This window comes from Petaurus breviceps, unplaced genomic scaffold (assembly GCF_028583685.1).
Source record: "Petaurus breviceps papuanus isolate PSGF00001 unplaced genomic scaffold, PetGlider_PUasm1.0 91133, whole genome shotgun sequence".
NCBI lineage: Eukaryota > Metazoa > Chordata > Mammalia > Diprotodontia > Petauridae > Petaurus > Petaurus breviceps.
In genome coordinates this window covers 13,401,521-13,427,723 of record NW_027187419.1, presented here as the reverse complement: position 1 = coordinate 13,427,723, position 26,203 = coordinate 13,401,521, and the positions used below count along the sequence as shown (strand labels likewise).

General features: G+C 38.1%; 1 protein-coding gene across 1 annotated transcript in view; it reads right to left on the bottom strand.

The window, feature by feature from the left end:
• Positions 1 to 17,714, bottom strand: part of CWF19L2 (CWF19 like cell cycle control factor 2) — a 158,895-nt gene extending 141,181 nt beyond the window's left edge. Inside the window, exons 1-3 of the mRNA XM_069080361.1 lie at positions 17,537 to 17,714; positions 3,377 to 3,487; positions 2,738 to 2,857 (exon numbers count right to left, since the gene is read on the bottom strand). Coding sequence (XP_068936462.1) covers positions 2,738 to 2,857; positions 3,377 to 3,487; positions 17,537 to 17,629 — 324 coding nt within the window. The 5' untranslated portion in view covers positions 17,630 to 17,714. The remainder of the gene's footprint in view (positions 1 to 2,737; positions 2,858 to 3,376; positions 3,488 to 17,536) is intronic.
• Positions 17,715 to 26,203: the final 8,489 nt, after the last annotated feature.

Genomic DNA, 26,203 nt, shown 5'->3' with positions numbered 1-26,203 from the left:
AAACAATCAATTTCATTAAACAGAATGACAACAATGAGACAATATACCAAAATTTGGATATAGCTACAGCGGTACTTAGTGGAAAAATTATATCTCCAAACGCTTACATCAATAAAAAGGAGAAAGAGCAGGTAAACAAATTAGGCATGCAACAAAAAAAAAAAATTAGAAAAAAGAACAAATTAAAATTTTCCAATTAAACACCAAAATAGAAATCCTGAAAATCAAAGGAGAGATTAATAAAACTGAAAGTTAAAAAACAAAACAACGAACTACTGAACTAATAAATAAGACTAAAAGCCGATTTCAAGAAAAAAATAATACAATAAATCATTGGTTAATTTAATTTAAAAAAAAAAAAAAAGGAAAGCCAAATTACCAGTATCAAAAATAAAAAAGGTAGGGGCAGCCAGGAAGCACAGCGAGTAAGAGCACTGGCTCCAGTGTTGGGATGACCTGGGGATCGAATCTGGGCTCAGACACTTAGCACCCACCCAGAAACACCTGGCCATGTAACCTTGAACAAGTTACTTAACCCCAATTGCTTAGGGGCGTCCAGGTGGCTCAGCAAGTAAGAGCATCGGCTCCAGTGTCAGGATGACCTGGGGATCAAATCCGGGCTCAGATACTTAGCACCACACCCAGAAATAACTGGCCGTGTAACCTTGAGCAAGTTACTTAACCCCAATTGCTTAAAAAAAAAAAAGGTGACTTTATTACCAATGAAGATGAAATTAAAGTAATTATTAGGAGTAAAGTTTGTCCAGTTATACCAATAAAACTGACAATCTAAGTGAAACAGATGAATATATGCAAAAATATAAGTATCCCAGATTAACATAAGAGGAAATGGAAGCTTAATGTCTTCATAATCTGGTTAGAGAACATTATAGGCATTTTTTTCTCTAAATAACATTAAAGGTATTTGTTTTAAATGAAGAAAAAAAAAGAAATATGAGAAGACACTACAACTCTTTTGCAAAGGTAGTGTCCATGAGCACTGTACAGTGTACATTTTTTAAGAATTATTTTTCGATGTCACTTTATGCTCATTCTTTTTCTCTTTTACCTTTTTTCTTTAAAAATATTATCTGCTGTATTGGATGTAGATGGCTGTATGGGAGAGGGAAAGAAAATTTTGGTGACTAAAAAAATATCAATAAAATTTTATTTTTAAAAAAAGAGGGAGGGAGAGAGAGAATTTGGAACTCAATTTTTGTTAATGTTAAAAAAATTTTTACATGTAATTAAATAAATATTCAAATTTTTTATTTTTAAAAAATGTTATTTTATTTTTAATTTATGGAATAAAACAAGATTTCTATAACACAGTCTAAGAAAAAAGATTACTACACATGAAACTGCAAATCTACCATGTACAACTTGCTATTCCTTCTAAATGTGTAATAAAGTTATCATGTAAATTTCTTTTTTTTTTCCTTTTTTCCTCCCCTTCCCCCCCACCCTTGCTCTAGAGATGGCTTCCATTAGACACAAATAAGTATATACATGTAAAATTATTCTACCTATACTTCTATTTAACATATTCTCTATATGCAGATTGAGCCTTTCTTCAAACATTCTTTACAATTAATTTGTATATTTATAATAGTCAAAATGACTTAATCACTCAAAGTTGTTCTTAAAACCATACTGCTGTTACTGTATACAATGGTCTCTTGGTTCTCCTCATTTCACTCTATTATTTCATGCAAGTCTTTCCATGTTCTTCTAAGGTACTGAGCTCATCATTTCTTATAGCACAGTAGTATTTCACTGCAATCATATACCATAATTTATTCAGCCATTGCTCAATTGATGGCCATCCCTGCACTTTACAATTCTTTGCCACCACAAAGAGAACTGCTATAAACATTTTAGAACATACAGGCTTTTTCCCTTTTCCCCTACTCATTTCTGGAAACAGACCTTGTAGTGGTATTGCTGGGTCAAAGGTATGTATAGGCAGTTTAATAACTCTTTGGGCATAATTCCAGATTGCTCTCCAAAATGGTTGGATCAGTTCACAGTTCCACCAACAGTGAATTAGTGTCCAAATTTTTCCACATCCTCTCCAACATTTATCATTTTAGTCTATCTGGTAGGTGTAAAATGATATCTCAAGGTTTTTTTAAATTTGCATTTCTCTAATATAATTCAAAAAATTTTTTTAAATAACTCTGATTACCAAAGCCACTCAAAATTAAATATCCCATAGGAAAAGGGCTGTGCTGAATTGGGCATCACACTAATAGTTCATCTAAATCACCCTAAAAGCAACAGAAGTATGACTGTTCCTAAGTAATACAGACTCTTATGAAGGTCCATAAAGATAACTCCAACTTTCCACTATGGCAATACAGATAAAGCCTACAATAAATCCTTCTTGGTTCCTGTGCCCATTGCCAAGTTCTTCTAATCAAATAAATCTACTTCTCAAGTAGTTTCAAAGCAACATATATTATAGCTTTAAATGAAAGACCAAACATCATTTCCTAAGAATTATATGCAAACTTTTCTTAAAGACCTTTGGTCATACACACCTCTGAGATTCTATATATAATTCTCATAAGACAAAAGAACTAGGCTCATCTCAATTCTGTCCCTTTGGGCTTCAGTTACCTAATTTCTATAATGAAGGGCTTAAACTACATAACTTCTAATCTCCCTTAAACTAAATGACCTCAAAGGTAGGTCTTCCAGTGCTTAAACTATGAGTTAAAAAGCACGTACTCACCGATGAACTATCAGATGATTCATTTTTTTCATGTTTTTGTTTCTTGCTCTTTTTCTTCTTCTCTTTCTTAACTTTTTTAGAATGTCTATCCTTCTTCCTTTTTTTCTTCACAGAATGTTCCTGTATATGATCATTTTAAACAACAAAAAAAAGGTTTGGTTTTTTTTCATCATTCCCAAAAAAACTAAAAAGAACTTTTTCAGGGAAAGGAAGAATCTCCCCAAACCAGAATATGCCACATAAAATGATATGTGATATATCAATAAGCTGCCGAGTTGAGAATTATAATATCCAATCAAGACTCAACTTGATCAGTCCCAATTACCTACTGCTTCACATATTAACTTACACAACAAAATCCAGAGTCTTAACATTCTATCCCAATGGCAGCATCTACATAAAGTATGACTATATGAAACATGAGAATTGATATAGAAAATGAACACTGGTTTTGTTTGTACTCAAATTAATTTTTTTCAAGGATGTAATGAAGCATATCAACTAAATAAATAAACCTGTTCTAAGATCCAATTCATAATAATTAACCTACAGAACTATTCTTCAAACCTCCTGGAGAAACTGCAAGGGCAAAAAAACAAGGTCTGTCTGGATCAAATAAATATAATTAGTAATCCTCACCTGTGATAGTTGTTCAACTCGCTCATTCACATCAGCTAACATCCATGTGTCCTCACCTCGCAGCCGCTTAAGTTCTTTGCGCCTCTCTTCTTTCTCAAAATCTGCTTTAGCCTATAACATGGACAAAGACACAAATTTTCAAGCTACATTCGTAAGGCACAGTTGTATATTCTTATGTTCAGCCAAGTCATCTTTTGTTTTGTTTAGACAATTGACCCTATTCCATTTTTTAATTAAAGGCAAAATTGAAAAACCCTAGGAGCAGAGTTGAACTGTAGAAAAGAATTACCTTGTCACCTCAAAGCACAAGAAAGGACTTAACTTGTACTCTCAATAGACAAGGGGAAATGAACTAATATATGACATACATCATTTTAAGGCTTGCAATTCACTTTACATATATTATCACGTTTGATGCTCACAACAACCATGCAAGGGAAATACAGTTTTTTCATATATGAGAAAACTGAAGCACTGAAGTTAAATGACTTTCCCTCATTTACAACTATGTGTCAGAGGCTGGATTCAAACCCATGTATTACAAACACTCAAGCTCACTGGCATTATATTATGATACTCTACCTCTCAACTAGCAAGAAGTGTAAAAAATTAAGTCTGTTTCCCACCCCTACAATCCTCCAGTTATTTCCAGTTAACTTACAAACCTATTACCAGAGGAGTAAAAGCACCCAGACCTCAGACAGGAAATTCTCCAGCTATTAAGGCTTACTTTAGCCTGACCTTGCAAAACTGCCTTCCCCAGACATGGTTCTTTCCTTTCAGTCTGTCCTAGAAATTCTGATATATGACTCATCATGATATAGTGAAAAAAGGGATGGATTTGGAATCTATGAAACTAGGTTCAGGTTCTGGCTCTACTATATACCATATACTATCTGTGAGACATGAGGCAAATCACTTAGCTTTTCTGGCCCTCACATTTATAAATGAATGGGTTATACTCAGTAGTCTCTAATGTTCCCTGAACTTCCACAATTATGTAGTTTTTGTACCTTACTTTTGCTTCCTGACTGTTCCTTTGGTTAAAACCCACAGCTTACCCTGAAATAAATGTAGGCAACACTAGTTCAGAATATGTGGCTCAAACATCAACTCAGATTAAGGGTCTGCCCATATATAGCCATAGGATCACAGATTTTAGAGCTGGAAAGGACCGTAGAGGTCATCTAGTGCAAATGAGGAAATTGGGGGCCAGAGAGATTAAAGTGATAGACTCAGGTCCCAAAGGTAAATAGAGCTGAACCAAGATTTGAACTCAGTTCCTGTGACTCCATCACTTAATTACCTGATCTCACCAAAAACAAGTCTAAAACCATAGTTTTAGTGATCTTCCTAAAATGCAGGTCTATGTCTAGCCTCTACTGAACTCCATGAGTTGCCTCTTAACGTCGAGAGGATTAAAAATCCTCTTTTTGGTATTCCAAGACCTTCCCAACATGACCCCCTCCTAACCCTTTCCAGGCTTCTTAGACTTTACTTTCCCCTCACCATACCCCAGTCTCCTTACTATGGCAACAAGACTCTTCACCTCCTGACTCCAAGCATTTTCACCAGCTGTCCCCCATTGCCTAGGGATGACAAGGCATCCCTAAATTCCTTCAGATTTAAGATAAAATCCACCTTCAAGAAGAAGCCTTTCCAGTCCCTCTCAATGTCATATATCTATCGATATATCTTTTTTGTAAAGAGTTTTCACATGTTGTCTCTCCATTAGACCAAGAGCTCCTTTTTTGCTTTTCTTTGTACCCTCATTACTTCACACAGTATCTGGTTCATACAAAGCACTTAATAAATGTTTGTTGAGGGGCGGCTGGGTGGCACACTAAATAGAGCACTGGCCCTGGAGTCAGGAGGACCTGAGTTCAAATCTAGCCTCAGACACTTGACACACTGTGTGACCTTGGGCAAGTCACTTAACCCCAACTGCCTTGCCTTCCATCCCTACAAAATAAATAAATGAATGGATGGATGGATAAATAAATAAATAGATGAATAAATAAATGGATGAATGAATGAATGAATGAATGGATGAATGAATGTTTGTTGGCTTGTCGACTTGATTTGAAAGTTTGCCTACCTCTTAAAAGACCATCTGTAACGAGACAAAGGCTTAACACAAACTAAACTACATATGTACGCTGACTAAATATTCTGCTATTTCATCTAAGCAGTTCAAATTTTGCCTTAATTTTTTCTGATATCAGACCCTTTAATATAACTTATGTAAGACATTCAAATAATATGAAAAGCAATCTCCAATCATTCAAAAGAATCCTAGCCAAACAATCACCCACTTGTCATATTTCTCTAAGATTCCACTGACTACCCTTAAAAAATATACCAGGTAGATACAAGTATATACTACTGTAGCTCCTAATCATTACAGAATAGCACATATACAGAAAACTTTGTACCCTTACATGTATCAAGGTAAGGGATATAAATTTCAATACTATCCATGTTAGTTATGATGAGAGCTTTCTATTATTACTGAATTACTAAATTTCTCCCTCAAAATCTCCCTAGGATAAACATAAGGTTCTCTTTAACCCCTCAGGATAAGATCAAGTCTTACAGGGTACAGGAGGTGGCCTCTGTTAATTTGTACTGGTTGACTGTAAGATGATGATAGTCACATCTTCATTATAGTTGTTTGCCAGAGCCTGGTTTCCCAAACTTCTTGTTTAGTGAAATGTGTCATTTAAAAAAAAATTATATTCAAGTATTTATACTGTAATTTTAATTCATTTCTACTCTTTCATTGCTCTTACTGATTGTTCAGCTATTTAACCAATTCCATACAATGATTTATTAAAATGCCATCTGAAATAACTATTTGACAGGAACTACTGGGAAAACTGGAAAATAGTTTGGCCAAAAGAAAAAAAGCCTAGATCTGACTCTTATGACATATTACCAATCAATCAGCAAGTATTTATTAAGCATCAACTACATGCTAGGCATTAGTTAGGCATTGGTCCAACAATACAAGTACAAAGAATGAAGTAGTCCCTACTCACAAAAACTTATTCAAATGGAGGCAAGAACAAGCACATCTAAAATATATGTATATATATAATGAATATATGTGTGCGTGTGTGTGTGTGTGTGCGCACGTGTGTGTGTGTGTGTGTGTGTGTGTGTGTGTGTGTGTGTGTGTGTTAAATAAAAGGTGATGTGGAAAGAAAGGCACAAGCAGCTGGGCCGGAAGGTCAGAAAAGGATTCTTGTGTTAGCTTTGTCCTAAATGAAGAGAGAAACTCTATAAGACCAAAGTAAGGAGGGTTTGCATTCCAAGCATATGGCCCAATCAGTTCAAAGATACAGAGAGAAGATAAGAAACAGCACGTCCCATGTGAAGGTCAGAGAGAAGGCCAGTTTGGCTGAATTTCAGGGGTTTGCAGCATCATGAAATTATTTTTTTTAATGGATGGAAATATCTTTCACAATTATGGCTGGAGGAGAATTTTAAAACAAACAAGAAATTAAGAGAATCCCAAAAAGAATTTATTTTATATAAGCGTTTGAAGAAACAAAAATCAAGGAATCTACTTAAGAAAGTAAATTATCAAAAGGGAAAAACTATTTGCATCAAATATCTCTAATAACTCTTTCTTTTTAACTCCTTGAGGTATGTTTTCTTTGACCTAAATGCTCTGGATTTTACCTATGATGTTGCTGGGAATTTCCATTTAGAGATTTCTTTCAAGGATGACTGATAAATTCTATTTTTCTTTCCCTTCTGGTTCAAGAGATATGGACAATTATCACTTAAAATTTCTTAAAATGTAATATCCAAGTAAACCAAGCAGGGCCCCTGATAGGAAATGGAGAGTTACTCGGAAAGTTGTGAGCCATAGTTTTATAAAGAAAGCCTTGGGGTAGCAATTAATGCTCTACCCTCCAGCCCTCCAAACAAAGATGAAAGTGAATTGTGAGAGGTGATAAGGTGCTGAGTATACCAGTTCTCCCTTATCCACAATTAACCCCTGCTATTTCTCAAATTCCTATTAAAAAAAAAAGGTTTTGCCCCTCTAAGTGGAGAACTATACATACATGTATGTGTGTGTATGTGTATGTATGCATATATATCTCCTTCAGAGATACACTTTTTCTGGTTTGTTCAACTACCCAAAACCTGATGAATCTATTTTAAGTGGAGTACACCATTTATACTCCTATAGTCATTCTTTCCTTAAGCAGAATGATGAAAATTGGCTCTTACTACCCTTTTGTACATTTCCCACACCAATAGAATTCTACCAGCTGTTTTTATGATCTTACCATTACCACCTCAATTTGTTTTTTAATGTAGTTTCAGAACATGTGAAATTTCAAAACTAGAAATAGTTGGCAAGGAACAAGTACATCAAAATAATCTTCTATCATTCCATATAGTAAAAGAAAACTGACCTGGAAGTCAGGAAATCTGAATCTCACACTTACAAAGGATATAATAACACTGTCACTCAACCTCCAGCTATAAAAATGAGGCAGAAGAACCAAATGATCTCCTTGTAGTTCTAAAATTCTATCATTTTACGGTGCTTAATTGTTTAAAGATACAGAACTCTTCCAGATAACATCAAGGACTAGGGTCAAAGATAATCACATACATTTTTCTTTTTAAGGTGCAATATGTTTTCAATATTTAAGCAAAAACATTTATTATTTAGAACCTCACAAGTGGATCATTACAACATAAAATGTAAAACTAAGTATAGAAAAGAGATTGGTTCAATAACTTTTCATGAAATTCAAATTACAAGCTCAAAAAATTTAGGGAATTCAAAACAAATTAGGATAATTAAACATATTGGTCATAAAATGAAATAATAAACAATAAAAGTATAAACAATTCAGTTCCATTAAATGACAACTAGATTTTTAATTTAAATTTAATTTAAAATTGAAGCTAAATAATAATTGAACACAATATCACAGGGCTGTAGTGAGGAGTGTCTTATATAAACTGTAAAGTATATAAATGTATACCAAATAAAGACAGAGTTTTTTAAATAGTGGAGCACAGCAGAATTTTTAGGTGCTAGATTTGAATTTGAATTACGTCCTCTGGCTCTGCCATTTATCATTTGGAATGACATTGGGTACCAATCACTTTGCCTCTGTTGGCCCACATCTTCATCTATAAAATGGGGGGGCCTCGATTATAAAGCTTCTAAGGTCTCTCCCAGCTCTAAAGCTACGAATATTTAAAATTATTGTATTTGATGCTTTCCAAAGGGTATTTTAAATTTATTGTTTTAAAATTCTTACCCAAGCTCTTTAGAGTTATCTGTATAAATTAGACCATTTTAAAAGGTACTTTCCTGGGGCGGCTAGATGGTGCAGTGAATACAGCACTGGCCCTGAAGTCAGGAAGACCTGAATTCAAATCCGGCCTCAGACACTTAACACTTACTAGCCATATAACCTTGGGTGAATCACTCAACCCCAATTGCCCTGCCCTCTCCCCGCCAAAAAGCAATAAATAAATGAATGAATGAATGAATGAATAAATAAAAGGTACTTTCCATAGCTAAAATGCCAGGTTTCTGGATTCTAAATTGATTATAATTTCATATAACTAGGTCCTTTCTGCATTTAGGTCAGTTCATTAGATAGTTTCTGCATTAAGGACTTAAAAATTTATTATTTTACAAGTATATATGAATTTCACAAATCCTGAAATTCATATCCAGATAATATGATTAATTTAACACCTTAATTTATTAAGACCAATAATCAAGACAAAATACTCTTTGCTAAATGTTTATTGCCCTTAAGCAGAGTTAAAGCACAATTTCTAAATGTGCAAATTATTTATTACCAATCAAACAATACTTGAAGTTGGTCTTTATACACACATAGAATATGGTGATGAGGAGTAACTTAGGTCCAGTTCCTTAACTTATCTAGACTTAAATTTCTTCATCTGTAATATAAAGAGAGTAAACTAAGTGATCATTAAAGGCCCTTGGAGTATTAAAATTCTATTACTATTATTTCTTCCTATTCAAAAAGAGGAAGCTACATGATGCTGAGAATAGAGTACCAGACATGAAGTCAAAAATAACTGAGTTAAAATTTAACTTAAGACATTTACTAGCTATGATAACCTAGTAAAGTCACTTAACCTCAATTTAAGGGGTGTGGGGAGGAAGACAGAAATCTCATTTCCCACCTTCAGGACCTCCCCTCTCTGCTTTTCAGCTTTCTTTTGTATGTCATCATGTCACCTTCCCCCATTAGACTGGAAGCTCTTGAGGGCAGAGTCTTGTTTTCTTTTTCCTATCTGTACCTCCAGTGTGTAGCACAGTGCCTACTACATAGTAGGTGCATGTTATTCAGTCATGGCCAATGCTATATGACCCCATGGAAAATCCATTGGGTTTTCTTGGCAAAGATACTGGAGTGGTTTGCCATTTCCTTCTCCAGTTTGTCCCCATTTTATAGATGAGGAACTAAGGCAAATGGTTGACTTGCCCAGAGTCACATAGCTAATAAGAGTCTGAGGCTGGATTTGAACTCAGATCTTCCTGACTGCAGGCCCAGTGTTCTTTCCATTGCACCAACTACCCACCCCATTAGTAGGGGCACAGTAGGTACAAATGTTTAATGACTACTATTGATTTTCCTGTCTTCTTATACCTTATACCTTACCACATGCTATCCAGTGGCACAAGGCACTCAATTTCCAACTCCAAACCTAATTCTAGGCATAGTCTCCTTCCTCATCTGGACCTTCTACTTCCCTAGCTTCCTTCAAGCCCCAGCTAACATCCCATCTCCTACAGAAACCTTTGCTGATCTCTCTGAATCCTAGAAACTTCCCTAAGTTGATTATTTCCCATTTAATTAGGTTGGCAAGGAGTTGCTTACATATACTCTCCTCTATTAGACTTTGAGGTCCTTGAGGGGCCCGTCTTTGTATCTCCAGCAATAAACACAGTTCCTGGCACATAACAGCCTTTAACAAATGTTTATAGAGTGACTGATATCTCCAGCTCCCATCTCCAAATTGAAAATAGCTCTGTTAAGGTTAAATCAGATTTAAATGAACATAAAGAGCAGCCTCAAAGAGGGAAAGTGTTCAAAAAGAGCAATTCAGCCTTCAGGAGAAGAATGAGAACTGTCAGGCTGATTTGGAGAGTGGGGAAAAGCAGAGCTTTTTGTAAGCTCCTTGATGAGCTCCCCTTGTTTCTTTATTTTTGTGTGACCACTGCCTAGAATAGTGCCTGGCACATGGCAGATAGCTAAGATAAGTTTGATGAATAATTAGAAAAATGTGTTGGGGGTGGAGGAGGGTATTCAGGTAATCACAACAAGCATTTTACTAAGCACCTCCTATATGCTGGCACTAGGGATGCAAAGACAAAAATGAAAGTTGCCCAGCCTCTCAAGGAGTTTACATTTTACTGGGGAAAACAACATAAAAATGAATTATGTACAAAAAAATATAAAATAATTTAGGGACATAGGAACTCCTGAGTTTTAAAACACACACACACACACACACACACATACACACACACACACACACACAATACCCTCAGAGAGTTCTGCCAGAACTCTCAAAAAGGGGTTAAGGAGAAAACTGGCCCCAAAAGAGGCCCCTGTCATAGCTAGAGGACCCTGAGGGAGGTTGGAGGACCAGACACACCTGAGAACCTCAAAGAACAGCTCTGTCCTCCTCTGGCCTATCCCATTCCCATGTTAGGGATGTAGCTTTGCAGGGAAAAGAGAACATGCTCCAAAAAAGTTTTACATACAGATCTTCTATGCATAGAATGAACTTTTGAGTCCTTTTTGTTTAAACACAAGCTAGAATATCTCATTCTCCCATGACAATTATATTCCTGAGTCACTCGAAGTATAAGTCTAGCTCAAGGCATGAGCCTGAAGCCATGGCAGATTTTATAGTTCTCATATTGGCTTTTTGTAGTTTTTCTGTCTCTTCCCATTCTTTCAAGTGTCATTTCTTGAGGCTGTTAGTGTGCTTCTAATAGCTCCCTCAAACATTTAAAAATTTGCCTAGGACTAACCTGAATCTTAGAAAAGGCAATTGGGGGGGGCGGGACAGCTAGGTGGCGCTGTGAGTAAAGTGCCAGCCCGGAGTCGGGAGGACCCGAGTTCACTTCCAGCCTCAGACACTTACACCCACACAAAAATACTAGCCGTGTAACCTTGGGCAAGTTACTTAATCCCAACTGCCCTCCAAAACGCAAAAAAAAAAAAAAAAAAAGGCAATTTTTCTTCCTCCTTCCTATCAGATATGGTCCTAAGAGTCCAAAACTTAAGGCAGTACTCTTACTACTATCCTAGCCCATCTCGTATAGTAATGCTGTTATATAATAATACAATTAAAGATACTCTGTCCTATAATCCTCAAAGAAACTCAAATACAGAAGCTTTACACCTCTCTTTCCAATTTGTTTTGCACTATACAGTATAGATGAAAGAGTGCTGGATTTGGAGTTAAAGAACCTGAGTTCAAATTCAAGGTTATGATACTTGCTACCAGTGACCTTGGGCAAGTCACTTATTCTTTCTAGAGCACCAATCCAATAGCTTCCTCATTTGTAAACTGAAGAGTTGGACAAGATAGTCTAAGGAGATTTCCAAATCTATACTCTTATAATCCTAAATGTAGTAAGAAAAGTTATCATCTATACAGCATTGTATAGTTTATGAAGTACTTTACGTCAAAATCCTAGAAGGGAAGTACTATTCTTCCTGAACATCCTTGCCATGTTAGGAGAAAATAAACCTTTTGTTAACTGTTCAATGACGTATCAGTGCCTCATTTCCTCCTATTGTCAACCTGAAAGAAGACAGTGCCCCTTTCAACAAAAAAGTTCTCAGAACTTGATACATGCATTCCTCTTCTTTTCATGCTAGATTTTGGCCTTCAGAAAGAAATATACAATGTATGAGCAGATACGAACCTTCTGACAAGTCTACTACTAGATATTAGTTGTTAACAAGTATACTATAGGGGCAGCTAGGTGGCGCTGTGAATAGAGCACTGGCCCTAGAGTCAAGAGGACCTCAGACACTTAACACACACACAAAAAAAACTAGCCATGTGACCTTGGGCAAGTCACTTAACCCTAATTGCCTTAACTTCCCCCCTCCAAAAAAGCAAAAAAAAAAATATTTTTTAATTAATTTAAAAAACAAGTATACTGCATTACCTGACTTGAAAAATACTACCACCATTTGAAACACCATCAAAACACAATATATTTCATTATAAAGTCTCAAAAACAATTACTAGTCATTAGTAATGACTTAAAAAGAAACTTTAAAACATGTCTCCTAGAGTCTTAATACGAAAGTTACGTATAACACAAACATTACGTATCTGACTAGTGCATTACTGTCTTGAATGAACTGCTTGAATGAACAAGCAGAGGCAGGGAGAAAAAAAACAACGATATATGAGTCTTCATTATGTATTCCTGATTCACTTATCAAGATGGCAAAAGAAAGTAAGTGCTTTTTTTTTCTATGAAAGCATATATTCAAAAATGTACAAAAGTATCCACAGAAACAGAATCAATCATTGACTTTGTACTACTCATACTAAGTATTCTTAAAAACACTTTTTTAAAGTAACATTTTTTTCCCATATATACACTTAAGTGGCATAAAACACTCTTTTAAAAGCCAAACAGAGAACCCTATCTTCTGATCTGACAGGGTTAATGACAATACCCCCTTCCCTTTTTTTTTTTTCCACTTTTGATCAAAAGAAGTCATTTTATTCAATAACAGCAAAAGGAAAAAAGAAAGGTCAACTCCATTTCTACAGAGTAGGCAGAAAGTGCCCTCATATGCCAGAAAACAAATTCTAATGCTTCCATGTGAGAAAATGTTTAATGGACTTTAAACATAAATGGCAATGTAGCAAAGAGAAGTGAGTTTTGAAGAAAATGCTGATTTGTACGCTTAGAAGAAACAGAATTAAGTTGTTCAACATGCGATGTTTCCATATCTATTCTTCACTATTCTAATCTGATGGCTTATCTTTTTTAAATCTTATTTAATATTTTATTTTTCCCAATTACATGTAAAAACAATTTAACATTCTTTTTTTCAAATTTTAAGTTCTAAATTCTCTTCCTCCCTCCCACTGAGAAGGCAAGCAATTTGACATAATAGCTATACATATATAGTGTAATGCCATGCGAGAGCAGCTTTCCAGAAGAATGCTACTGTGAACAGCTTTTAAGGGTTCTGATTACACAGTATAGTGAACACTATTTATTCCATAACAAATCAAAGCAAAACATTCATATGATTAATAAAGGTACAGCGTTCACAACATTACAGCTTATCACAGAAAATCACAATATAGCATTCACAACAGCTTATCATTAAAATGGCCACGTAGTTTTCACCAAAGTGGTCACAATATTTAGAACTAAGAACAATCATCTCAAAGTACAATAGTCAAAGTCTTCCAGTCATGGGGCAACTAAGTTAAACTCAGTCACTTATCAATCAATTACTAAGTATCATTAATACTCTACCCCTAGGTCACTAGTAAACTACAATTTCATTATTACTCAGTATTCATGGACAGGTCTTTTCATCTTGACTTGGGGTCAGTTCTCAGATTCCCTGGATCCCCTTCCATGGTCCCAGATTCTACCTAGATTCACCAGACTGTCACCTGGGTTCAATGGCAGACAGCTCCCTTGTCCAGCTCTCCAAACAGATCCTGCTCCACACTTAAGTTCACAGAGTCCAATCCATCTCAAATCCTTCACAATTTCTGCTCACAGGAATTCAAGGCTCAACCAAGCCACAAAGTCCCTGCATCCTGGTCATGTTTCCTCAGTCTTCTACTTCCTCAGTCTTCTCCTGGGCTCCTGGGTCCTCTGTCACCTGGGTTCCTGGGCTCCTGTTCAGAAGAAGCTCCACCACCACAAGTTCTCAGGAAATTCTGGCTCAGTTCTCAGTTCTCTCTTCTATAGCTGCTCTGCCACCAGATGTTGGTCCCAAGAAATTCTGACTGTGCCTCTCTGGGGCTTTTCTTATGTACACAGCATTAGCTACTTCCTTTTTCAGCCAACCCTTCCAGTTATGTCAGCAACAGGAGACAGGAGTTCATACCTTCTGTTTCCCCCACAGAGGCTTGATCAATTACTAAGTGCTAAGTATCTGCTACCTTTGCCAACACAAAGGGATCTTCAAATTCAAATTACATTACCATTACAGGTATACATAGTTTTATGGTCCTTTGGGCATAGTTCCAAACTGCTCTCCAGGATGGCTGCATCAGTATACGACTTCACAAATAATACATCTAATGGGTTATCTTTCAGTAAGTCCACAGTCAAAAATTTATACTAATATTTGTCATTCTTCCACAAAACATCTTTCTCCATTAACCAGAATTCAAAAGAACTGCTAAAAATGCCAATATCAATATGTAAACTCTTCTCTAAAAATAATCCTCTAAATCACCATTAAGCAAATCAGATTTCTGAGCAAAAGGTGTATGTAATACAAAAGTTTAACCTAAATAAATTTATTTTCTAGCATTCTAGGGTTCCTCAATATGTACAAAGGAGATCTGAATACATAAGAAATTCAAAGTGAGTCATTTTATGCCTATTTACAAAGACTTCCAATGAGTCTATTTTTTTAAAGGACAGGAGTTAAACACCAGTGGTCTTTCTGGCTCCATCTTCTCTCCAAACTGGGTTCATATTTCTTCTCCTCATATGCTCAACATTCCAGTCAGATTAACCTATTTGTTGTTTTCTGCCTGTAACACTGCATCTTTCTTTCTTGACACAGGCTATATTCCTTCTCAGCTCCATCTCATTTTAAGGTTCAAAGCTCAGCTCAAGTACTACTTCCATCAAAAAAACCTTTCCTATTCCCTCAGTAATTAGCGCTCAGTCCTTTCCATTACATTGTATTTATTTATATATATATATATATATATATATATATATTTTGAATACACTTATCCATAACTGTACTTATCTTGTATCCATACTTATATGTTGTGCTGCCCCCACTCCATCCCCTAATAGAAGTGATGATAGGTATGTGCCATTTTTCATATACGTAACCTTTTTTATTTGTTGTTTTTACACACTGTGCCTAACACATGCTTTTTTTATGTAGCACATAACAATAAAACAGACCCTCTCTGTAAAAGTTGCTTCCCAATGATATTGAGAAGAAAACTAAGTAAATTAAGTATGATGTTGCTACATAAAAAATATACGAAAGTCAATATTACTATGCCTAACAAGTAAAACTACTGTTGTAGTAGAAAAGAGGAGTCAGAGGACCTGGATTCAAATCTAGTCTCTTCTATTTACTCTCTCTAAGCCTTGTTTGTAAAATAGGAGGTTTGGGCTAAGTCGATAAGGTCTCTTCCCTTGCTAAATCCTCTGACCTCCTAAATCTTAAGCTCAGAGCAACAAATGAATATAAATGCAATAATATTCTATAAATGAAGCTTTTAAGACAAATGTTTAATTCTTTTCAGTATCCAAAGAGATAACACAAGTAAAGCATTTTGTAAATTTTAAACTGATACATAAATGCTATTTTTTTGTTGTCAGAATCATAACCATAGCAACAATGGCATCATGTCAACAAGTAATCAGGAGAAGGATGAAGAAAATGGGGGGGGGGGGGGGGAGTCAAAACCTCTTCCAGGAGGCAGGCAGGTAGCACAGTGAGTAAGAGCACTGGCCCCAGAGTCAGGATGACCTGGGATCGAATCCAGATCAGGTAACTTAGCACCACACCCAGAAATAACTGGGGGTGTAACCTTGAGCAAGTTTCGTAACCCCAAATGCTTTAAAAAAAAAAAAACCCTCTTCCAGGCTCAATTTTCACAGAACAAGAAACAGTAATACCTACATTTCCCACAAAAGTAACTAGGCAAAATCACACTGACTTTTGAAAAAGCTCATCTAGATATCTTTTTTAGTTAGACTAGCCTAGAAATACAAAACTCTCATAATCTTTTGAACCTTCAACTGATCACAGCCTCAAGAATTTGTCATGTAATAAAATGAATAACTGTTTCCTTAAAAACAATTATGAAACTGTTCTGAAATTTTTTTTTACTTAACTCTAATTTTTATATTCACCCATTTATTATTCTCTCAAATGAAACTTTTTTGGAAAGATACACTTTTATCTGAGGGAAATTTAAACTCAGTAAGAAAAAAAAAACATATTGAACAAATAGATTAAAGTTCCAAAAGAAAAACTGGAAGTTCCAATTCTCACAAATTCCCAAAGACAATCGATGTATTTAGTGCTAAGAATCTTTCCCTCTATCCTCTATCTCAGAAGAATTAAACAGCTTTACAATGTTTATTCCAGCCACTTGTAGTTTATCAATGTCTGAAATGTACCAAAGACCAAGGATAGCTTAAGAAAAATAAGGAAAAATTTGATCAGGTCTGCCTACCCATGGACCTGGAAAATTTCCTAGGACAGGGAAAATGGTGGAAAAGTAGGGGAAGGCCAAGGAGGAAGACCAGAGAAGTGATAGTCTCAGGATGCAGTGAGAGATCGTTTTCTTTTTCTGATACGACAATAAAGGACTACATATACATACATGTATTACACAAGTTATCTTCTTCTGAACAGAAGGAGAAAGGAGAAAACAGTTAAGAGGTGAAAGAGGAAAAGGTCATAATTAGGGCAAGATGGAAGGGGGAAGAGGGAAAAAGAGGGAAGCGGGAAAGCTGGGGAGGGGAGGGAGTTTCTGAATGGGACTGGATGGCAAAAGCTCGCCAGAATGACAGCAAAAGGAAGAGAGGCTTAAACCGTCGGAGCGGTTTTCCCCCTCATGATCTTTTCTAACACTCTTGTCCGTACCCTTGAACACTTGTAAGCAGAACCTGAAATAAGGTGCCGCCACAAGCCTTGGTGTAGTTTGAGCTTTAATAGTTTAAAACTGCCCTAACCCTGGGGGACACAGGAGCTTTCGGTGTCGGAGCTGAGAGAGGGGAAAGACTGAGAGCTGCAGCTAAGGAAGCGTGGAGAAAGAGAGGAGAGAGGCAGTGCCCGGAGGGGCGGCTCCCCAGGCCGTCAGCGCCTTCGGCACCAGAAACTACAGTACAAAGAGATTCTGAGGAGGAGGTACCTGTCGCAGGACCTCGGCCCGAGCCAGCCGCTTCTGTTCTTTCCGTTCTTCAATGCTCCTTGCACTCTCAAACCTGCCACCGGAAGCCGCCATTATTGTTGTTGTCGAAAAGCGCCCAAGGCAGCCGCCGTAAGAGTCGGCTTACGACAGTCGTAAAAGCAAACCTTCCGGTTCACGGTTCCAAGGAGTCCCTGGGGGCGGGGCGGGGCGGGGCGCTCCATGGGAGGGAGTGTCAGCACTTCCGACTTTGGGGCATGCGCGCGAGGAAATGTTCTTAACTTCTGTAGGAGTGGAGTCTTTTCCTCCCTCTAGTCTTGCTTGATCAAATCTCTGGAAGGAGAAGTGCAAATGAAGGTGTAGAAAGAACTTAGTCCTTTGCTGCCCCCGTAGTCCCAACTGCACTAAGACCTTTGGGACACCCTGGGTTTACCTGTCAAGTAGCTGCTGGCGGGTTAGGTTTCCAAGCATTAAAGGGATGCTATCACTAGAAGCAAAGACTACTCATTTTACAGATGAGGCAACTGAGAACCAGAGAATTTAATTGTCTTGCCATCGGTCACACTGGTAGTTCAGTGACAGAAGCCAGGCGTTCGAACTTGAATTTCGATTCGCTTTTTCACCTTAATTAGCCAGGGCACACCCGTATCAATAACTGACCCTAGCCAGAACTATGAAATTTGACTGCCAAGACCTTGCAAACCCTACGTGCTCACCTCTAATTTCTGAGCCCCCTTTCTTCCCTTTGGCTTCTTGATTCAGGGGATCCCTCCCCTCTTCGTACCAGGCAACATAGTACTTCCTCACGCTGCCCTCTGCTGCCAAATTCACCCACCACCATGCCTCCCTCAAAAAATCTCCCATTTCCACCATTAAGTGATTAATTTTACAGATAAAACGAATTCCCACAGCGTTTGTCTTTGTTGTTGTTCTGGAGTGCCAATGACTTCACTATGTTGGGGTCAAGGTACAGTGTGTTGACTGAGGCTGATCAGTCAGATAGGAGCTCACAAGGCTCTATCACAGGTCAAACACAAATAGAACATTTAAACATCTGGGATGGGATGTCTCTAGACTTGCACATCTCACATTTGCTTTGTGCTGCTGTGATTCTGTTCTGCTCTTAGAGCACAGAGCCTTCTTTGATGCAGATACACCATCCTGGTCAGCCCTGTGCCAGTGTCTCCCATGTCTCACAATCGATACTAAAGTTATTCAGAAAGACCTTGAGAGTGTCCTTGTACCTCTTCTTCTGACCTCAGTGTGAGTGCTTGCCTTAGGAGACTTCTCAACCAAATAAGTCTTTTAGGTAAACATATAGTTGACATTGGGACTGCAGGGCCAGTCCACTGGAATTGCACTTTCTGCTGTAGAGTTTGAATACTGACAATTCAGGGACCTCTGTCTAATACCTTATCTTGTCAGGTAAGCTTCAGAATCTATGTAAGGCAATTCAACTGGAAACAGTTCACTTTTCTGGCATGGCTCTGGTAGACTAGCTAGGTTTCACAGGCATACAATGATGAGGTCAGCACAAAATGGCTCTGTAGACATTCAGTTTGGTATGTAGCCTAATACCTCTTCTCTCCCATACTGTCTTTTGGAGCCTTCCAAACACTGAGCTAGCTCTGGCAATGTATGCATCAACCTCATCACCTATCATCCCTGGAAAGTATACTACTAAGGTAAATGAATTTACCCACTGCATTCAAAATTTCTCCATTTGCTGTAACCAATAGTTTCATGAATGGATTGAACAATGCTGACTGGTGGAGAATCTGTTTTCTTGGTGTTGATTGTCAGGCCAAAATTAGCACAAGCAGCAAATAATCAATCCATGTTCTGTTTCATTGCAGCGTCAGAGGCTGCAATGAGTACACAATCATCTGCAAACAAAAAGTTGTATACCAACTCTTCCTCCACTTTAGCCTTAGCTTGTAACCATTTCAAATTAAAGAATTTGCCATCAATGCAGTAGCTGAGCTTGATGCTGTTTTCTCCCTTGTTGAAAGCATCTAACAACATTGCTGAAATGCTAAAAATGCTAAAAAAAAAAAAAAAAGCATGGGAGCAAGCACATAGCCCTGCTTTACTCCACTGATAATTGGGAAACCATGAGAGTGTTATCCTTTATGGAGACCCTATGTAAGTATGCCATCATGAAATTGGTGTACAATACTGATGAACTTCTCCAAGCAACCAAAGTTCACCAAAATCCTCCACGAGCACTTTTGACCAAGGCTGGTATCAGGTATCAAAGTATCAAAGGCCTTGGTCATGTCAGTAAACACTGGGACCAGACTCTGTTCTACTCCTGGAATTTCTCCTGGAATCACTGGGCAACAAACACCATGTTGACTATTCTCTGCCCTTTCTGAAGCATTACTGGCTCTTTGGTAGATGACTATCTCCCAAGTGAAGGATCAGCGAATTAAGGAGTACTCTGGAAAGAATCTTGCTAGCAATGACTAAAAGATACCCACATATACACATACCTGTAACTGTCACAGGAAAATCTGTTTCCTTTTCCTTCATAGAGATGAACAATGGAAGCATACTTGATCTCCTAAGGGATAACCTCCTCTTGCCATATAACCTGGAAGATCGTCTGTATGAGCAGTGAACCCCCTGCCTTGTAGATCTCAGCTGGGATGGAATCAGTGCCCATCACTTTGCCAAATGAAAGGAGCTTAATGGCATTCAATACCTCTTCTTCATTTAGAAGTTCATCTAGAGAGAGACAGACTTCAACCTGAGGTAAACAGTCAGTGACTTCAGTATTGGTTGATAATGATCTGTTGAGAACACTATGGAAGAGTTCAGTCCATCTCTCCAGGATCATATCCTTATCACTAATCAGTGTGGCTCCATCAGTGCTGAGTAGTTGAGATGCAACAGAGATCTTTGGCCCATAAATAGTCTTCAGGGCATCATAGAAGCACTTTGGATTGTGAATATGAATTTTTGGATTGTAAACTGAATCTCATCTCCCTTCTTACTAAGCTCAAAATCCTACATCTCTCTAAGCTTTGATTGCACTTCACTTTTGACGGAGTTAAATACTGCCTTCTTAGAGACTGATGAACAGTTCTCCTGGCAAACCCTGTAGAGTTCCTTTTTTTGTTTGTTTAGCAGCTTCTGAATTTCCCCATAATTTTTGTCAAACCAGTCCTGATGTTTGCAAGTGCTCTGGCCCAGGTGAGCAAATACAGTGCTGTACACCAAGTCTCTGAAAGATAACCCTCTCCTTTTCTGCTCCTCTGTTGCTGTTTGCTGACTCAGCTTTCTCTCTAGGTCAGCAATAAACTTTATGAATGGAGAAGCACTCTAATCTGTTGAGGTTGAGTCTCCTGTCAGTTGTCTTGCCTTGGGGATATCACTTTCATTGCATGGGAATTTTAGCTTGGAGAGAATAAGTCTGTGATCAGTCTAGCACTGTGCCACACATCACCTTCATCATTGTCACTTCCTGTCTGTCTCTTCTTATACTAATGTTAAAGTAACTATCAAATGCCAGTGCTTGCTACAAAGGTGCATCCAAAACATTTTGTTGAACTTAGGTAAACCGAAGACAGTGTTGGTGGTGAGAAGGTTGTGAAACACAAATCTTCAGTAGTAAGTGAGTGCTGCTATTGCTATTTCTGACTATGTTCCTCCCAAGCATTCCCTGCCACATCTGGTGATCTGTGCCTACTCTGGCATTAAAATCACATAGAATTACAAGCTTGTCCTCTTTTGGCACATTAATGATAACGGTTCCCAGGGTCTTCATAAAATTCTTCTTTGAACTTTTCAAGGTGCATCATGGTGGGAGCATATGTTCTGATAATGGCATTTTCCTATAAGTGGCAGTCACATTGTTATGAGCATATTATTCACGCCTTTTGGGAGGCTTGCTGATTAGATCTAATTGCAAAATGTAAGCCAACTTCACAGTGCTCCTTTTAGTAAGTTGGCCTTCATCTTCCAGTCTTGTTCCACTCAGGGTTGCTATTTGGATGTGGTACCTGCTGAGTTCTCTTGCAACAAGAGCTATCTGTCTTTCAGGTCTGTTGGATTTCATGTTGTCCATGAGTGTACATACATTCCATAGACCAATTGTGAGTGGAATAATCATAGCAAAAATTTTTGTACATTTTTTTGTGTTTTGTCCACAGGGTGGGACCCCCACCTGTCCCAGTAAGCAGCACAGGGTTGGATGAAGTAGACAATTTTTTAGGGCACCTTTTCTAGCCCCTTCCTCACACCAGGAGGTGAGTAGTACAGTCATTTAAAAGAGCTGCTCAGAAATCCAGGAAGAGGCTGAATCCCTCTGCTGCTTCAGTTCAGTGAGATAACCTTATCCTGGACTTCCTGTGTACACAGTTGTGACTACAGCCCCCAGTGTATCCATACCTGATACTTCATCATTCATCTGGACTTTAACGTAGGTAAAATAATTAAACAGTAAGATAGTAAAATAATAAAATAGTAGGTGATAGGCAATCTTAACTTGCACATGAATTGGATTTAAGTGAGGCAGAGTTGTTCAAAATTGTCAGCCTCACTCTCTCTTTCAGAGTCATCAAAGTCCAGTGGCAAGACAAAAGTCAAGAAGGTTGGTAAAGTCCTAGGATGTGGTAGATGACCTTGGTGTCTTCAATGTCTGATCAAGTTCTAAGCAAACCATAGCATCTGCTTCCTCTGCCATCGTGGCCCATTGGAACAAATTGTTCTCATCCACCATTTCCACTGAGGGAAGTCTTCACGTGCTTGGGGTAAACATCCCGGATTTGAGGCCTGTTGGTTCCCCTCAATCTGCTTTAGCCAGTCTGCCAAGACAGTTTTACCAGGGTATATGCGTGCTACAGCTTCTTAGAGCCACAGGTGAGTGATGGATGACAGGTGGACACCAAAAAGGTGGATGAGCATTCCTAAAAAGTGCTTGGCAAGCCCTCACACCAGAGGTACTAGTCCTCCCCAAATGATCCATACACCCCAAATTTGACCTACAACTTCATCGGGCCAAAGGTAGCTTTCATGAACCCCAACTCACTTCTGTATTAGACTCCTTGGTACATGTAACACTGACATGTGTCACACAGTGTAAATTATTAACATTTGCAGCACTCCTAATTTTTAAATGTTAGAAATATTTTAAAAGACATTAATATATTAGACATTAATCTAAAGCAGCGAATTTTTATTTGCTGATAGAGTAGAGCAACTTTCCAGATGTTCACTGTAAATCTGTACTTCCCAAGAGCTGTGAGCTCCAGCATAAACTTGAAAATTCTGATCAACTAGTAACCAAAGTTCACCCATTATCTTTTTGCCAAATTAGCATAAACCTTTGGTCCCACTGACACCTTTTGTTTTGGTACCTGGAGAAGTTCTAGCCTGGAGTTCTCAAGAAACATTTAAATCCATTCATAAACAAAATTTCTGAGATGTTCTGAGGCAAGTTGCCTGAAGAGACAAAAGTGGCTTAAATTCCCTTTGAAGGGATTTATTTATGCCTACTTACATAAAGATTGCCCAGAGGGAGTAAATTGAAGTTTCTCACACCAAGAACCTAAAAATTATTAGAGAATCAGTGGTGTGCTGGGTGTGCTATGGTGTGCTGTGGTGTAGTGTAGTATATTATAGTATAGTATGGCATGGTAGCCTAAGCACTGGATTTGATGCTAAAAAACAAATCTGGTTTGAGTGCCAGTTCTGCCACTTGCTAGTGATGTAACTTTGGTGTAGTCATAAATTCTAAAATTTCAGAACTGCAAGAGTCCTTCATTATCTGCTGAGACTACAAGGGAACCTGATCTGCCCAAGGTCACATAGCTAGTAAATGGAACAACTGACACTTGAATCCAGGTCACTGATCCCCAAGTTATTTTGCCTCTCTAAGCTTCAGTTTCTTCATTGGTAAAATAGGGATAACAGTTCTTTCCTGACCCACTTCACAAAGTTGTTGCAAGGTTCAAATGAAATGGCGTATATACCCTATAAAAATGTCAACTATTGTGATCATTATTTTTACTGATGATGATGAAGACCGTCCTTGTGCCCACTCTGCCTTTACTTCAATTCACTTTTATTAAGTAGACCACTATGTTTGCTTTAGAAGAAATAAAGATTAGGCCCCAATCTTCATGGAGTTTATGGTCTTCTATCTCACCTCTCCTGCCTGAGGTGCTTCTTCTGGTTGATTAGTTCAGGCCTTGGCCTTTATTGGGGTTCAAATGATCTTAAATGATTATCATTCTGAAGTTTGCTGACAGGTAGGAGTCCACATCCTGACAAGTGATATGCAGAAGCAACATCCCCAACTATATTTTCTACGTTCTTTGTCAAGAGTTCTGGAGCATTCACCACTCCTATTTATCATTATTCATGATGCAATTAAAATCTGCTTACCCCAATTTCTATGAGAAACCTAAATGCATTTTTCCTGTTCAATTCAGCACATTAATGATAAAGTAGGAAAATGCATTCCTAAATCCTCCAACTCCATTCTTCATTCCTGCCTCCAAAAAGTATTGATGGGGATGGGATCTGGACCCCTAAAAGGAAAAGACCAAGTCTTTGGGATCTAGACACCAAAAGGAAAATCCCTGGACTTTCCCATGTGGCCCAGGTCCCTGGCATTCGCCTGGGGCACCTAGCTATTTTAGGTCCTTCTCTGTTACCTCCCAGTCTCCCCAGGCTACTTGGCCATTCCTAGATCCTTCCTACAGTCTTCTGTATGTAAGATCCATCTTGCTCCTCTCCACCTCTTAAATTACTCAGATTACTTAAGAGTATAGCCCATTTGTAGTCACAAATATGCTCAGATTCATGGCCCACTTGTCAATAAAGTCATCACAAATGATCAGATTCCTTAAGAGTCTGGCCAATGCTCAGATTCTTAAAATCTGACCAATAGTGTGGATTCATAAAATTTTACCCACACTGATCATATTCTAATAAACCTTGTCTTTGACTCAAAGAAGACTTGAGTCGAATTCATTTGAGGCAGGACCTGTGTCACTTGCCCTTGAAATTCAGGGTCCCAGCAGCCCTAAACCTCAACAGTATTAGATTTCAATTTCTGTGACAGCTACCTCTTTGGCCTTCTCTTCTTCCTTCATTCTTTTCCTCCTCCCTTTCTTCATTCAACATTTAATTCAGTGCTAGACACTGAATGACAAGCAAAAATGAGATAGAACTGTCCTTAAGGAGATTATAATAATGCCCTCCTAAATGGTCAGGCAGTGAGATATAGGGACCTGGGCTCAAAGGACTTGAGTTCAAATCTTAATTTTTCTTACAAGTTATTTGCTCTCATCTGGAGTAAACTTGGAGAGACCTGGCTTCAAATCCAACTTTTGTCATTTAAACACTCTGCATGGCCCCAAGAAGTCACTCAGCCTCCCCTAAGCCTCAGTTGGGGACAACAATGTATGTGGTACCTACTTTTCAGGGCAATTGTGAAGATCAAATGAGATAACATTTGTAAGTGACTTTGTAAGCCATAAAATGTCACATCTAAGTTATTAAATTATGATGATTATTAGAAATTATTTTTATTTTCTCCTGCAATTTGTTTTTAGAGTGAACTAGGAATCTTATTTGTCTGGGTGTGTGTATGAAAGAGACAAAGACAGAGAGAAATTGTCTAACTATTGAATGGCAACATTCATATCTAGGATTTTCTCTCCTTTTAAATTTTAATTTTGTAGTTTGAACCCTTTAGCCAAAAGGTCAGTTTTCCAAGTGGGTAGAATAGATGAACACCTATGTAGTATGATTTTGAATGTTCTTGTAAAGTGCTCCCTGAAATATCTGTCCTATCTTCAGTTTGATTATGCATCACATTCTATAATTAGCTTTAAATTCTTTTATTCCAAAGTCCTAATGTTGTACCCAGAAAGCAGGAGCAAGACCCAAGTAACAATTTAGAATTGGACCCTTTATTTTACGCCATGTTGGCTGATCAGCACATGGAGGGCTGACTAGTTACCATCCCACCATCCCAGGTCGTACAGCAGAGATCTTAGGTAAAGCCTCAGCTTTTAAAGGGACACCACACGGCCAGCAGTTAGGTATTTCGTAAGAAGAAACTTGTAGAGGCCACAATCAGTGACTGGTCAGCACACACCTTGAAATTCCCGCCTATGCCTAGTCTCCCTGACCTGCCCACCTCCGTGAAGGAGAGCTGAGGTTGGGGGAAGGGCAGAGCTGAACCTGGCAGTCTGCTCACTTCTGTGAGGGAAAGAATGGGGCCAAGTACAACACTAAAACTCTGTACCACAGAAGACAAATTAGATACTAAATTAAATAAGAAAAGTCTGGGTGCTGGTAGTACAGAAGTAAGGCCTATGTGTTCTTTTCTCCCACCTTGTATATGTTATATATGGGTGTGATAGTAATGGCAATTAAAGATTCCCCTGTATTGGCTTGGTTTTCAAATTGATTGTATTAAAACCCAGAGTTTGTTAATCCCACCTGTGGGATGGGCTTGTTGATGTGAAAAGAAAGTCCTGAACTGGGAGGAGCTGGTGACGTAGATTTGGAGAGACACGAGAGAGAGGCGGGAGATCTTTTTTTGGAAGCAGCACCTCGTGGAGAGAGAGAGAGACTAAGAGGATTGCTGGTGGCCGCTTTGAATTGCCCTGGACTTTTGAGACCTGCCCCCTGAGCTGCCAAGGACTG